Source organism: Leucoraja erinacea, chromosome 38, assembly GCF_028641065.1.
Source record: "Leucoraja erinacea ecotype New England chromosome 38, Leri_hhj_1, whole genome shotgun sequence".
Classification (NCBI taxonomy): Eukaryota; Metazoa; Chordata; class Chondrichthyes; order Rajiformes; family Rajidae; genus Leucoraja; species Leucoraja erinaceus.
Genome location: NC_073414.1, coordinates 2,037,931 through 2,052,285, shown reverse-complemented (window position 1 = coordinate 2,052,285; position 14,355 = coordinate 2,037,931). Strand labels below are relative to the sequence as shown.

The following is a 14,355-nucleotide window of genomic DNA, read 5'->3' as shown; positions in this document are numbered from 1 at the left end:
CGTTCCTTGATGGCCCCGAGGGCCAATGGCCGGCGGGGGAGGGAAGGGGGGGTGCGGGCTCGCATTGTGGTGCCCCAGGCGGAGAGAGGGGCCTGAGGGGGGTCTAGGGGGAGAGGCGGCTGGGTACGACCAGGGGGGCCAGGCTCCCCTCCTCGGGAGGGTCACCGTACCAGATGGATGGGTGTCCGCATCTAGCCGGCCCTCGTGGACTGGCAGATGGAGAGACAAAGATTCATCAGATATCACCGCAGAATAAGGCCATTCGGCCCATCTAGTCCACTCCGCCATTCATAGAAACATAGACTATAGGTGCAGGAGTAGAGGCCATTCGGCCCTTCGAGCCTGCACCATTCGCCATTCAATATGATCATGGCTGATCATCCAACTCAGTATCCCATCCCTGCCTTCTCTCCATACCCCCTGATCCCTTTAGCCACAAGGGCCACATCTAACTCCCTCTTCAATATAGCCAACGAACTGTGTGGCCTCAACTACCTTCTGTGGCAGAGAATTCCACAGATTCACCACTCTCTGTGTGTGAAAAAAAAATGTTTTTCTCATCTCGGTCCTAAAAGATTTCCCCCTTATCCTTAAACTGTGTGACCCCTTGTTCTGGAATTCAATCTATCTCTCCCTCCTAACCCCCTTCTCCTGCCTTTGAGTCATAGAGTGATACAGCATTGAAACAGGCCCTTCGGCCCATCAAGTCTACTCCGCCATACTGTACGGAGTTTGTACCTTCTCCCCGTGACCTGCGTGGGGTTTTCCCTGAGATCTTCAGTTTCCTCCCACACTCCAAAGACGTGCAGGTTTGTAGGTTAATTGGCATGGTGGTAAATGTAAATTGTCCCTAGTGTGTGTGTGTGTGTGTGTGTAGGATAGTGTTAGTGTGCGGGGATCGCTGGTCGGCACGGACTCGGTGGGCCGAAGGGCCTGTTTCCGCGCTGTATCTCTAAACTAAACTAAAGAAAAATAACATCACTGTGTTAGCCCTTTGCACATTGAACCAAGAGTTCGATTTAGCTCTTGGGGTTAAAAGAGTCAAGGGATATGGGGGATAAAGCAGGAACGGGGTACTGATTGGGGATGATCAGCAGTGCTGGCTAGAAGGGCCGAATGGCCTACTCCTCCACCTATTTTCTCTGTTTCAAGGCCCTTTCACATCCACACCCCGGGGGATACGAGCCCTGCCTGACCGACATATCTTCACCAGAAGTCTCTCCGTGTGTTAGAGTCTGCGTGAGGTCCTACCTTGCTGGTCGGAATGGCCAAATCCAGGTCCGTCTGTTTCCAGTTGTCTCTTCCCAGTCTTGGCAAACTCCAGCTCCTCGGATCGCCCTCTGTCACCGGACAAACAAAGCAATTAGAGATATGGAAGGACGAGGTGTGAAAACAATAGATCAATGCAGACACAAAGGGCCGGAGTAACTCAGCGGGACAGGCGGCATCTCTGGAGAGAAGGAATAGAAACATAGAAACATAGAAATTAGGTGCAGGAGTAGGCCATTCGGCCCTTCGAGCCTGCACCGCCATTCAATATGATCATGGCTGATCATCCAACTCAGTATCCTGTCCCTGCCTTCTCTCCATACCCTCTGATCCCCTTAGCCACAAGGGCCACATCTAACTCCCTCTTAAATATAGCCAATGAACTGTGTGGCCTCAACTACCCTCTGCGGCAGAGAGTTCCAGAGATTCACCACTCTCTGTGTGAAAAAAGTTCTTCTCATCTCGGTTTTAAAGGATTTCCCCCTTATCCTTAAGCTGTGACCCCTTGTCCTGGACTTCCCCAACATCGGGAACAATCTTCCTGCATCTAGCCTGTCCAACCCCTTAAGAATTTTGTAAGTTTCTATAAGAATGGGTCGGGACTCTTCTTCAGACGGTCCCGACCCGAAACGTCATCCATTCCTTCTCTCCAGAGATGCTGCTGATCCCGCTGAGCTACTCCAGCACTTTGTGTCTATCTTTGGTTTAAACCAGCATCTGCAGTTCCTTGCTACACAAATCAAAGCAGACAATGCTGATTCAAGATTCAAGTGAGTTTATTGTCATGTGTCCCTGATAGGACAATGAAATTCTTGCTTTGCTTCAGCACAACACAGTAGGCATGAGTACAGAACAGATCAGCGTGTCCATATACCATTATATAAATATACACACACAGACACACACACGCACACACACACAGACACACACTCAGACACACACTCAGAGACACACACACACACACACACACACACACACACATACACACACACGCACACAGACACACACACACACACACAGAGCCACACACACACACACGCACATGCACACACACACACACACACACACACACACAGCCACACACACACAGACACACACACACACAGAGCCACACACACACACACACACACACAGCCACACACACACACACACACACACACACACACACACACACACACACACACACACACACACACACACACACACACACAGACAGACACACACACACACACACACAGACACACACACAGACAGACACAGACACACACAGACACACACGGACACACACACAGACACACACACACACAGACACACACTGACACACACTGACACACACACACACAAAGTGCAACGGGCTATTAATATTCAGAGTTGAATGTAGAACGGCTGGGTGAGGAGAAGATGCCAAGAATGTGAACAGTCAAGAACATTAATCAAGACAAGACTAGTTGGTGAACTAGGGTGGAGGAGGGAAGGGGGAGGGATGGGAGGTTGCAACATTCACGGGGTCCGCCCTGTTTCGACAAATGCAATCAACCCGGCGTGCACAATCAAATAAGATCAAATAGAACAAGTTGTCCTACAAGGGAAGAGTAGCCATGATCATATTGAATGGCGGTGCAGGCTCGAAGGGCCGAATGGCCTCTACTCCTGCACCTAATTTCTATGTTTCTAAGGGGAAATTGCGTACAGTTTTGGTCTCCAAATCTGAGGAAGGACATTATTGCCATAGAGGGAGTGCAGAGACGGTTCACCAGACTGATTCCTGGGATGTCAGGACTGTCTTATGAAGAAAGACTGGATAGACTTGGTTTATACTCTCTAGAATTTAGAAGATTGAGAGGGGATCTTATAGAAACTTACAAAATTCTTAAGGGATTGGACAGGCTAGATGCAGGAAGATTGTTCCTGATGTTGGGGAAGTCCAGGACAAGGGGTCACAGCTTAAGGATAAGGGGGAAATCCTTTAAAACCGAGATGAGAAGAACTTTTTTCACACACAGAGTGGTGAATCTCTGGAACTCTCTGCCACAGAAGGTAGTTGAGGCCAGTTCATTGGCTATATTTAAGAGGGAGTTAGATGTGGCCCTTGTGGCTAAAGGGGATCAGGGGGTATGGAGAGAAGGCAGGTACGGGATACTGAGTTGGATGATCAGCCATGATCATATTGAATGGCGGTGCAGGCTCGAAGGGCCGAATGGCCTCTACTCCTGCACCTAATTTCTATGTTTCTATGTTTCTAAGGGGAAATCAATGTTCAAACCGCTGGGGTGTAAACTACCCAGGCGAAATATGAAGGTGGACAAGAAAGCTGGAGAAACTCAGCGGGTGAGGCAGCATCTATGGAGCGAAGGAATAGGTGACGTTTCGGGTCGAGACCCGGAAGGGTCTCGACCCGAAACGTCACCTATTCCTTCGCTCCATAGATGCTTCCTGGTCTCGACCCGAAACGCCACCTATTTCCTTCGCTCCATAGATGCTGCCTCACCCGCTGAGTTCCTCCAGCATTTTTCTCCAATTTTTCCAGCATCTGCAGTTCCTTCTTAAACAAGCAAAATACGAGGCGCTGTTCCTCCAGTTTGCGCGATGGGCCTCACTCTGACAGTCCATTCAATGGCAGTGCTGGCTCGAAGGGCCGAATGGCCTCCTCCTGCACCTATTGTCTATTGAGGCCCAGGACAGAGAGGGTCGGTGTGGGAATGGGACGGTGAGTTGAAGTGTTTTGTCAACTGGGAGATTTAAGACGACTGTTGGGTGACACTTACTGCTCTCCTGGATCGGTGCCTTTGACTTCCTCTCGTAAGCAATGTCCAAGTCTGCCTCCGCCCACACGCCCGCCGGTTTCCGCTGACTCCCCCCGTCACCTGCGGGACACAAAACATTCCTCAACGCCAGTGCCTTGTCCACCACGACCGCTCAGATCAGCTCGTGAAGGCCAACATGCCATTCGCCTTCTCCACTGCCTGCTGTACCTGCATGTTTACATTCAGTGACTGGTGTACAAGGACCCCCAGGTCTCGCTGCACCCCCCCTTTCCCCAATCTGACACCATTCGGATAATCTGTTCTTGCCACCAAAGGGGGGACCTGATAGAGGTCTTTAAAATGATGAGAGGGATAGACAGAGTTGATGTGGACAAGCTTTTCCCTTTGAGAATAGGGAAGATTCAAACAAGAGGACATGACTTCAGAATTAAGGGACAGAAGTTTAGGGGTAACATGAGGGGGAACTTCTTTACTCAGAGAGTGGTAGCGGTGTGGAATGAGCTTCAGTGGAAGTGGTGGAGGCAGGTTCATTGGTATCATTTAAAAATAAATTGGATAGGCATATGGATGAGAAGGGAATGGAGGGTTGTGGTATGAGTGCAGGCAGGTGGGACTAAGGGGAAAAAAAGTTGTTCGGCACGGACTTGTAGGGCCGAGATGGCCTGTTTCCGTGCTGTAATTGTTATATGGATAACCTCACATTTATCCACATTATACTGCACCTGCCCACTCACCCAGCCTGTCCAAGTCGCCCTGCAGCCTCATAGCATCCTAGAAACCTAGACAATAGGTGCAGGAGTAGAGGCCATTCGGTCCTTCGAGCCTGCACCATTCGCCATTCAATATGATCATGGCTGATCATCCAACTCAGTATCCTGTACCTGCCTTCTCTCCATACCCCCTGATCCTTTTAGCCACAAGGGCCACATCTAACTCCCTCTTAAATATAGCCAATGAACTGTGTGGCCTCGACTACCCTCTGTGGCAGAGAATTCCACAGATTCACCACTCTCTGGGTAAAAAATGATTTTCTCATCTCGGTCCTAAAAGATTTCCCCTTTATCCTTAAACTGTGTGACCCCTTGTCCTGGACTTCCCCAACATCGGGAACAATCTTCCTGCATCTAGCCTGTCCAACCCCTTAAGAATTTTGTACGTTTCTATAAGATCCCCCCTCAATCTTCTGAATTCCAGCGAGTACAAACCGAGTCACAGTTCACCCAACCTGTCCAAGTCACTCATAGCATCCTCCTCACAGTTCACACTTCCACCCAGCTTTGAGCTAGATAGGGCTCTTAAAGATAGTGGAGTCAGGGGATATGGGGAGAAGGCAGGAACGGGGTACTGATTGGGGATGATCAGCCACGATCACATTGAATGGCGGTGCTGGCTCGAAGGGCCGAATGGCCTCTACTCCTGCACCTATTGTTTATTGTCGTCTGTGAACTTGGAGATGTTACATTGAATTCCTTTGTCTAAATCGTTAATTGTACAGACAGCGCCCGTAGTCGGGATCGAACCTGGGACTCTGGCGCTGTAAGAAACATAGACAATAGGTGCAGGAGTAGAGGCCATTCGGCCCTTCGAGCCTGCACCATTCGCCATTCAATATGACCATGGCTGATCATCCAACTCAGTATCCCGTACCTGCCTTCTCTCCATACCCCCTGATCCCTTTAGCCACAAGGGCCACATCTAACTAGGGCAGCAGCTCTACCCGCTGCGCCACTGTGCCGTTGGTTACCTGTGTAAATGTTGGCGGTGAAGTCGGGTTTGGATCTTGCCGTGGGTGAGGCATCCACCGTGTCGAAGGCCAGCTTGCCGCGCTCGGTAACGGTAGATATCGGCGGGTACTGCGGGCTCCCCCTGCTCCCGGCACCAACGTAGAACGTGGGCGCGGTGGCCGGGCTGTAGACGCCGGGAGGGCTGTGGGCGTCACCGGCTGGAGGCAGCGCCGGGTCACGGAGTGTCGACGGAGCGCCGTACGGGTTCTCAACCTCTGCCGCGGGGTGGAAGGACGGGGCGAGCTGGTGGTGGTAGTGGTGGTGGTGGTGGTCCGGGGCCAGGGGCTGCAGCAGGCGGTCCGGGCGTGGCGGCTCCTGGGGCGAGTACGGAGCCAGTGATCGGGGCAGCAGGCGCGGAGAAGGGGCGCGCTCTGATGGGTGGCGCTGCTCTTCCGGCGAATACACTGTCAGGTACCGATCTGACTGGCGCTGCTCTTCTGGAGAATACGGTATCAGGTTCCTATCTGGCTGGCGCTGCTCTTCTGGATAATACGGTATCTGATATCCTTGCATTAGACGGGGAGAGGGGGCTCTATCTGACTGGCGCTGCTCTTCTGGAGAATACGGTATCAGGTTCCTATCTGACTGGCGCTGCTCTTCCGGAGAATACGGTACAGCGCGCCCTCGTTCCAGCCGCCCCCGCTGGGTCCGGGGCGGTTTCACGGGCTGCGGGACGGGCTGCGGGACGGGCAGCGGGTCGAAGGTGTACGGGGACGGGAGAGATTGGGGCGCTGACAGGGTGGGGGTTTGTACTGGCCCCCCCACTCCGGCCCACAGACCACCACCGTGTTCACTCTGCCGCTCCAGCCTGCTGAGCGCACCGCTGAAATCAGGCGCCGAAACGCTTCTCCCATGCTCCTGAAACGAACCAGAAGGAAACATCGACATTAATCCAAAGGCGTGTAGGAAGGAACTGCAGGTGCTGGTTTAACCCGAAGATCGACACAAAGTGCTGGAGTAACTCAGCGGGACGGGCAGCATCTGTGGAGAGAGGAATGGGTGACGTTTCGGGTCGAGACCCTTCTTCGGACGGTTCGAGTGTAACGGTGTAACTTGATACAACACAACATCGCTGGAGACCCGGGTTCGATCCTGACTACGGGTGCTGTCTGTACGGAGTTTGCACGTTCTCTCTCCCCGTGACCTGCGTGGGTTTTCTCCGGGCGCTCCGGTTTCCTCCCACACTCCCAAGACGTACGTGCGGGTTTGTAGGTTAATTGGTTTCGGTAAAATTGTAAATTGTCCCCCAGTGTGTGTAGGATAGTGTTAATGTGCAGGGATCGCTGGTCACTCACCTGCAGAGGCCGCAGGGTTGCCGGGCTGCCTTGAGCTGACCACATGGACTGTAGCTCCTGCGACAACAGGTCCAGTTTAAAGGCAGCATCTGTGACTTTCTGATGCTCACTCTGCAATAGCTGACATGTCTGTGATTCTGTGAGGGGGCAAGAGAGGAGGGGAGAGATGGGAGAGAGGGGGAGAGAGGGGGAGAGAGGGGGGGGGGAGGGGGGAGAGGGGGAGGAGAGAGAGAGAGGAGAGGGGGGAGGAAGGGGAGGGGAGGGGGGGGGGGGGGGGAAGGGGAGGAGAGAGAGAGGGGGGGAGGGGGAGAGGGGAGAGAGAGGGGAAAGAGGGAGAGAGGAGGGAGAGTGAGAGGGAGAGGGGGAGAGAGGGGAAGAGGGGGAAGAGAGGGGAAGAGAGAGGGGAAGAGAGGGGAAGAGAGGGGAGGAGAGGAGAACAGAGGGGAAGAGAGGGGAAGAGAGGGGTAGAGAGAGAGGGGAAGAGAGGGGAGAGAGAGGGGGGCAGAGGGGAGGGGGGGGGTGAGGGAGGGGGGGGGAGGGGGGAGAGGGGGGAAAGAGAGGGGAAGAGGGGGAAGAGAGGGGGGAAGGGGAAGAGAGGGGTAGAGAGGGGGGTAGAGAGAGGGGGGGGGGAGAGAGGAGAGGGGGGAGAGAGGAACTAAGTCAGTAAAATTCCTATTTTATTCCAATAAATCTACCCCCCCCTCAACATAAACCCTTGTGGCACGGTGGGGCAGCGGTCGAGTTGCCAGAGACTCGGGTTCGATCCCGACTACGGGTGCTGTTTGTACGGAGTTTGATCGAGGATTCTGTTGACCACAGCGCTCTCTGTGGCCATTCGGACACTGACTTACCCAAGCCTCCAGCCAAGGCCGCTGGGCTAAAGCTGAGCTGCTCCTCCGCCATTGGGCCGCCCGGCACCCCGTGGGTGCACAGATGCTCCAATAGGATGGTGGTTCTGTGGAGGAAACAGGAGGCGCATCAATTCACTGCTGGTCTTGAGTTTGCACTTTAGAGATACAGCGTGGAAACAGGCCCTTCGGCCCATCGAGCCCGTGCCGGCCAGCGATCGCCCATTCACACACTAGTTCAAGTTCAAGTGAGTTTATTGTCATGTGTCCCTGATAGGACAATGAAATTCTTGCTTTGCTTCAGCACAACAGAACATAGTAGGCATGAATACAGAACAGATCAGTGTGTCCGTATACCATTGTATAAATATATACACATGAATAGATGAATGGAAAAATTGTCTGCTCCAACCAGCGATGCACTAACAACAGATAACGGGCATTTTATTAACGTTCACGGAGTTTTGTCACGGACACGCCACGCGTTTAATAGCACTGATGGCTGTGGGGGACAGTACACTAAATCTACGGAACGTTTAGAGAAACACAGCATGAAAAACAGGCCCACACTGACACCACACGAGTCTACGCCAACGGCCAGCGACGCACACGAAACCACACGCACACGACACACACACTAACACGCATCCTACACACGCACACACACGCACATGCGCACAACACACACACACACGCACGCACACGCGCACACACACACACACACACACTGGGGACAATTTACATTTACACCAAGCCAATTAACCTACAAACCTGCACGTCTTTGGAGTGTGGGAGGAAACAGGAGATCCTGGAGAAAGCCCACGCAGGTCACGGGGAGAACGTGCAAACTCCGTACAGACAGCGCCCGTAGTCAGGATCGAACCCGGGTCTCTGGCGCCGTGAGGCAGCAGCTCTACCCGCTGCACCACCGTGCCGACTCTTGTCTAACTGCCACCCGACACTGCCCAAACCTCCATAAAGTGCCCTCCCCTCCCCCTCCCTCCCGAGACAAAGACTCTGCCCACCCACCCACTATTTTATAAGCCTCAATAAGATCGCACCTCAGCGTCGGACAGGCCTGTGAGGTCACACCCTGCCTGTCCAGCTTCTCATCGCCAGATGTATCCACCATTGTGGCCAGCCTCTCCGGCGAATGTCTCTGGCCCTGCCGTTGGCCCTTGCCCAGTCTACGCGCAGTAACTCGCTGTAACGCTGATACTCTGAGCGCGAGCACGGGCTGGGCAGTGTCGTGTACAGCGGTATCATGGCGTCTCAACTTCCACAGGCAGCCCAACCTCTCCACATTCACGGCACGTCGGTATTGCCTCCCCAACAGCACCATCAAGCCAGCATTTAATTGTTTCCAGGGATAACACTGCCACAAGCAAACTGCATTTACTGCATTCCAAACATGCCTAGTCGGCACAAACGCCTCGGGATTCAAGGAGGGGGGAGAAATATCTCACAAGAGGAATTCACACTGGTCCTGGGCCTCCCCCATGGCCAGAGTGAGCCCCACCGCAAATTGGAGGAGCAGCACCTTGGGTAGTTTACACCCCAGTGGTATGAACATTGACTTCTCCAATTTCAGGTAGTCCCTGCTTTCTCCCTCCTTCCCCTCCCCTTCCCAGCTCCCCCACAGCCCACTGTCTCCACCTCTTCCTCCCTCCCCCCCCCCCATCAGTCTCGGGGGGTGGGGTGTAAACTATGAAGGTGGATAAAAATGCTGGAGAAACTCAGCGGGTGCAGCAGCATCTATGGAGGGAAGGAATAGGTGACGTTTCGGGTCGAGACCCTTCTTCAGATATGTGGTCAGTCTACACCCATCGTGGCCACGGTCAACATCTATTGCCGGCCTGCCAGTTTGATCTGGCCTTCACTGCCTTTTGGACTGAAGAAGGCTCTCAAGTCAAGTCAAGCTTTACTTGTCATTTGCACATAAGGGGCAGTGAACTAAATTTGCCAGCAGCGTTACCATAGAAAACAGAACACACAGTACACAGTAAAAAAACATCCACCACAACATTCATCACTGGGGTGGAAGACACAACATTTGGCCAGTTCCCCCGTGATCGGGACCTCAACCCTCCGCAGACAAGGTAAGTCCCGAAACATCACCCATTCCTTCTCTCCAGAGATGCTGCCCGTCCCGCTGAGTTACTCCAACATTTTGTGTGTGTCGTTTTTTTATCCTCTGGCTTCCGTCTGTCTATCAGTCAATTAGACCCTGGCTTACCTATATCCACCCCCACCCACCCACTTTCCCCTCCACATACTTGACACCTAACCCTCCCCCTTCTTTCTCCTCTCTGTTACATAGAAACATAGACAATAGGTGCAGGAGTAGAGGCCATTCGGCCCTTCGAGCCTGCACCATTCGCCATTCAATATGATCATGGCTGATCATCCAACTCAGTATCCCGTACCTGCCTTCTCTCCATACCCCCTGATCCCCTTAGCCACAAGGGCCACATCTAACTCCCTCTTAAATATAGCCAATTAACTGGCCTCAACTACCCTCTGTGGCAGAGAGTTCCAGAGATTCACCACTCTCTGTGTGAAAAAAGTTCTTCTCATCTCGGTTTTAAAGGATTTCCCCTTTATCCTTAAGCTGTGACCCCTTGTCCTGGACTTCCCTAACATCAGGAACAATCTTCCTGCATCTAGCCTGTCCAACCCCTTAAGAATTTTGTAAGTTTCTATAAGATCCCCTCTCAATCTTCTAAATTCTAGAGAGTATTTAGAATTCTTATGAAGCCTGTTCCCCTTCAGCCGACATTCCTTCCTCTGGCTTCACCATTCACAACTCACCGTATACCATATATTTGTATCGTGACATATCTGGCCTTTGTCCAGCCATCTGCCTATCCCACCGTCTCCACCCCCCCCCCCCCCCCCCCCCCCCCCCCCCCCCCCCCCCCCTCCCTCCCCCCTCCCCCCCCCCCCCCCTCCCTCAAATCACCTGTATCCACCCATCACTCTTCAAATGCAACAGAAGCTTTTCACTGTACCTCGCACAGACAATAAACAATAAACCAAACTATTCAAGTCTGAAGAAGGGTCTCGACCCGAAACGTCACCCATTCCGCCCCCCCCTGAGATGCTGCCCCCGTCCCGCTGAGTTACTCCAGCACTTTGTGTCCATCTACACCATCACTTGTGTCGGAAGGAACTGCAGATGCTGGTTTACACCGAAGATAGATACAAAGTGCTGGAGTAACTCAGCGGGACATGCAGCATCTCTGGATCTTGAGCTACTATCTACCTCATTGGTGACCCTTGGACTGAAGAAGGGTCTCATAAAAACATAGAAACATAGACAACAGGTGCAGGAGTAAAGGCCATTCGGCCCTTCGAACCAGTAACGATATTCATAGAAACATAGAAATATAGAAACATAGACAATAGGTGCAGGAGTAAAAGGCCATTCGGCCCTTCGAGCCTGCACCGCCATTCAATATGATCATGGCGGATCATCCAACTCAGTATCCCATCCCTGCCTTCTCTCCATACCCCCTGATCCCTTTAGCCACAAGGGCCACATCTAACTCCCTCTTAAATATAGCCAATGAACTGTGTGGCCTCAACTACCTTCTGTGGCAGAGAATTCCACAGATTCACCACTCTGTGTGTGAAAAATGTTTTCCTCATCTCGGTCCTAAAAGATTTCCCCTTTATCCTTAAACTGTGTGTGACCCCTTGTTCTGGACTTCCCCAACATCGGGAACAATCTTCCTGCATCTAGCCTGTCCAACCCCTTAAGGATTTTGTAAGTTTCTATAAGATCCCCCCTCAATCTTCTGAATTCTAGCGAGTACAAGCCAAGTCTATCCAGTCTTTCTTCATATGAAAGTCCTGACATTCCAGGAATCAGTCTGGTGAACCTTCTAAGTACTCCCTCTATGGCAAGAATTTGAAACGTCACCTATTCCTTCGCTCCAGAGATGCTGCCTGTCTCGCTGAGTTTCTCCAGCATTTCTGTCCAGCATGGACTATCCTTGATCGGACTTCGCTGGCTGTACATTGCACTAAACGTTATTCCCTTATCATGTATCTGTACACTGTAGACGGCTCGATTGTAATCAAGTGTTGTCTTTCCGCTGACTGGTTAGCGCGCAACAAAAAAGCTTTTCACTGTACCTCGCTCGGTACACGGGGCAGTAAACGGATCGGGAACTGAACCAGCCGAGTTACTCCAGCGCTTTGCATTCACTCCACAAAGGAATGTGAGACTACTTACAACATGAACGGTCTTGTAAGCGACAACTAGCCCTGGGGGAAGGAATGCGTTGCTGAGCCAAGTGCGGTGAAGATGCTGTCTGCGGCTAGGAGGCAACACCAGGTAAGGAATATCCACTGTGTTCTCTAGATCTGTCTGCTCCTGCACCCACTGGGGTTATTCTGGGATGGACAGTGTACGTGCGGGTAGATGTATACCCCCTTACACTGACTCCACCCCAACCCCACCCCACCCACGGGTGCTGAGTCAGGCAGTGTTTCGGGGCGGGACGTCACGCCCTCTACAGATGTGTCAGGTGCTCTGTGTGGGCCCTCCAGTAAGGGCGCAGCTTCACCCCTGGGGCATCTGGCATGAGACCAGGTTCTTCAGCTGCCACAGCTCGCTGGTGTGGGACCCTCACTGACTCTGCCCCTGTACAAAACTGGAACAGCCAGTGTCACGAACAGCTTTACCCCACAGCCAGCAGGCTGTTAAACACGGCAACCTCCACGTGTGTGTGTGTGTGTGTGTCTGTGTGCGTGTGTGTGTGTGTGTGTGTGTGTGTGTGTGTGTGTGTGTCTGTGTGTCTGTCTGTGTGTGTGTGTGTGTGTGTGTGTGTGTGTGTGTGTGTGTGTGTGTGTGTGTGTGTGTGTGTGTGTGTGTGTATGTTTGTGTGTGTGTGTGTCTGTGTGTGTGTCTGTGTGTGTGTGTGTCTGTGTCTGTGTGTGTGTGTGTGTGTGTGTGTGTGTCTCTGTGTGTGTGTGTGTGTGTGTGTGTGTGTGTGTGTGTGTGTGTGTGTGTGTGTGTGTCTGTGTGTGTGTGTGTGTGTGTGTGTGTGTGTGTGTGTGTCTGTGTGTGTGTCTGTGTGTGTATGTGTGTGTGTGTGTGTGTGTGTGTGTGTGTGTGTGTGTGTGTGTGTGTGCGTGTGAGAGTGTGTGTGTGTGTGTACAAACACATATATACACACAAAATGCTGGAGTAACTCAGCGGGACAGGCAGCATCTCTGGAGAGAAGGAACGGGTGATGTTTCGGGTCGAGTCTAACCAGTCAGAAGAAGGGTCTCGGCCCGAAACGTCACCCATTCCTTCTCTCCAGAGATGCTGCCTGTCCTGCTGAGTTACTCCAGCACTTTGTATCTATCTTCAGTTTAAATCAGCATCTGCAGTTCCTTCTGACACATAATATGCACGCACACACACAACTTTTTAAACTCCTTAAAATCTTTACAGAGAACTACATTTACACATCAGTGGTGGTGCTGCAAGTAAGAATCGCATTGTTTCATTTTTCTCTCTCTCTCCCTCTCTCCTTCCCTCCCTCCCTCTTTCCCTCTCTCTCTCTCCCCTTTCCCCTCCCTCTCTCCCTCCCTCCCTCTTCCCTCTCTCTCTCTCTCCCTCCCACCCTCTCTCCCTCCCTCCCTCTCTTTCTCTCTCTCCCCCTCTCTCTCTCCCCCCCCCTCTCTCCCCCTCTCTCTCTCCACCTCTCTCCCTCTCACCTCCCCAACAGTTAACTCTCTAAAGACCGCTCCCCAGGGTTTAGCTGAACGCATGTGTGTGGATGACAGGTGAGACAATGACTGCAGTTCCCTTGAAGTTAAAGGTCTTAATGTTCGAACACAAAAGGACCCAGAGTGCTGGAACAACTGAGCGGATCAGGCAGCATCTCTGGAGAATACGGAAAGGTGGTTGGGACCTTAACATAGATCAGTACAGGCCCTTCGGCCCATGATATCTGTGCTCACATGATTTTACTTTTTCTTGTCATTATTAGCTTAGCTCAGTTCAGTTAAGCTGGGCGTTGTCAAGAACTTACAGAAACTCCACTCCAGTCAAGCCCCATCTTTATATTTTCACAGAACACAAATAAATCAGTGACAACAAAACGCCAGTTCAGGCTTGTTATTCTTTGCACAAAACCGTCATTCTCCTCTCCTCTATTTGTATATTGTTCCCGATGTTGGGGGAGTCCAGAACCAGGGGCCACACACACACAGTTTAAGAATAAGGGGTAAGCCATTTAGAACAGAGACGAGGAAACACTTTTTCTCACAGAGAGCGGTGAGTCTGTGGAATTCTCTGCCTCAGAGGGCGGTGGAGGCCGGTTCTCTGGATACTTTCAAGAGAGAGCTAGATAGGGCTCTTAAAGATAGTGGAGTCAGGGGATATGGGGAGAAG

At 52.1% G+C, this 14,355-nt stretch overlaps 1 protein-coding gene across 2 annotated transcripts; it reads right to left on the bottom strand.

Moving 5' to 3' along the window:
• Nucleotides 1-1,038: 1,038 nt before the first annotated feature.
• Nucleotides 1,039-12,386, bottom strand: ppp1r13l (protein phosphatase 1, regulatory subunit 13 like). Of its 2 annotated transcripts, none has more exons than XM_055663581.1 (6): nucleotides 9,023-9,476; nucleotides 7,965-8,068; nucleotides 7,114-7,250; nucleotides 5,779-6,676; nucleotides 4,035-4,133; nucleotides 1,039-1,340 (listed from the first exon to the last, which is right to left on the bottom strand). In XM_055663581.1, exons 1-6 carry the CDS (start codon nucleotides 9,301-9,303, stop codon nucleotides 1,207-1,209), a joined length of 1,653 nt encoding a protein of 550 aa, XP_055519556.1. In that variant the 5' UTR covers nucleotides 9,304-9,476; the 3' UTR covers nucleotides 1,039-1,206. The 2 variants fall into 2 exon arrangements, with proteins under 2 accessions (XP_055519556.1, XP_055519557.1); XM_055663582.1 differs by lacking the exon at nucleotides 9,023-9,476 and adding an exon at nucleotides 12,202-12,386 and having other exon boundaries at nucleotides 1,046-1,340.
• Nucleotides 12,387-14,355: the final 1,969 nt, after the last annotated feature.

Coding starts and splice junctions, on each gene's coding strand:
- ppp1r13l (XM_055663581.1), bottom strand. CDS start 9,303: ATGGTGCTGTTGGGGAGGCAATACCGACGTGCCGTGAATGTGGAGAGG. Junction 7,251..7,964: donor GGCCTTGGCTGGAGGCTTGG/GTAAGTCAGTGT, acceptor GCCCCCTCACAG/AATCACAGACATGTCAGCTA. Junction 6,677..7,113: donor CAACCCTGCGGCCTCTGCAG/GTGAGTGACCAG, acceptor GGTTCGTTTCAG/GAGCATGGGAGAAGCGTTTC.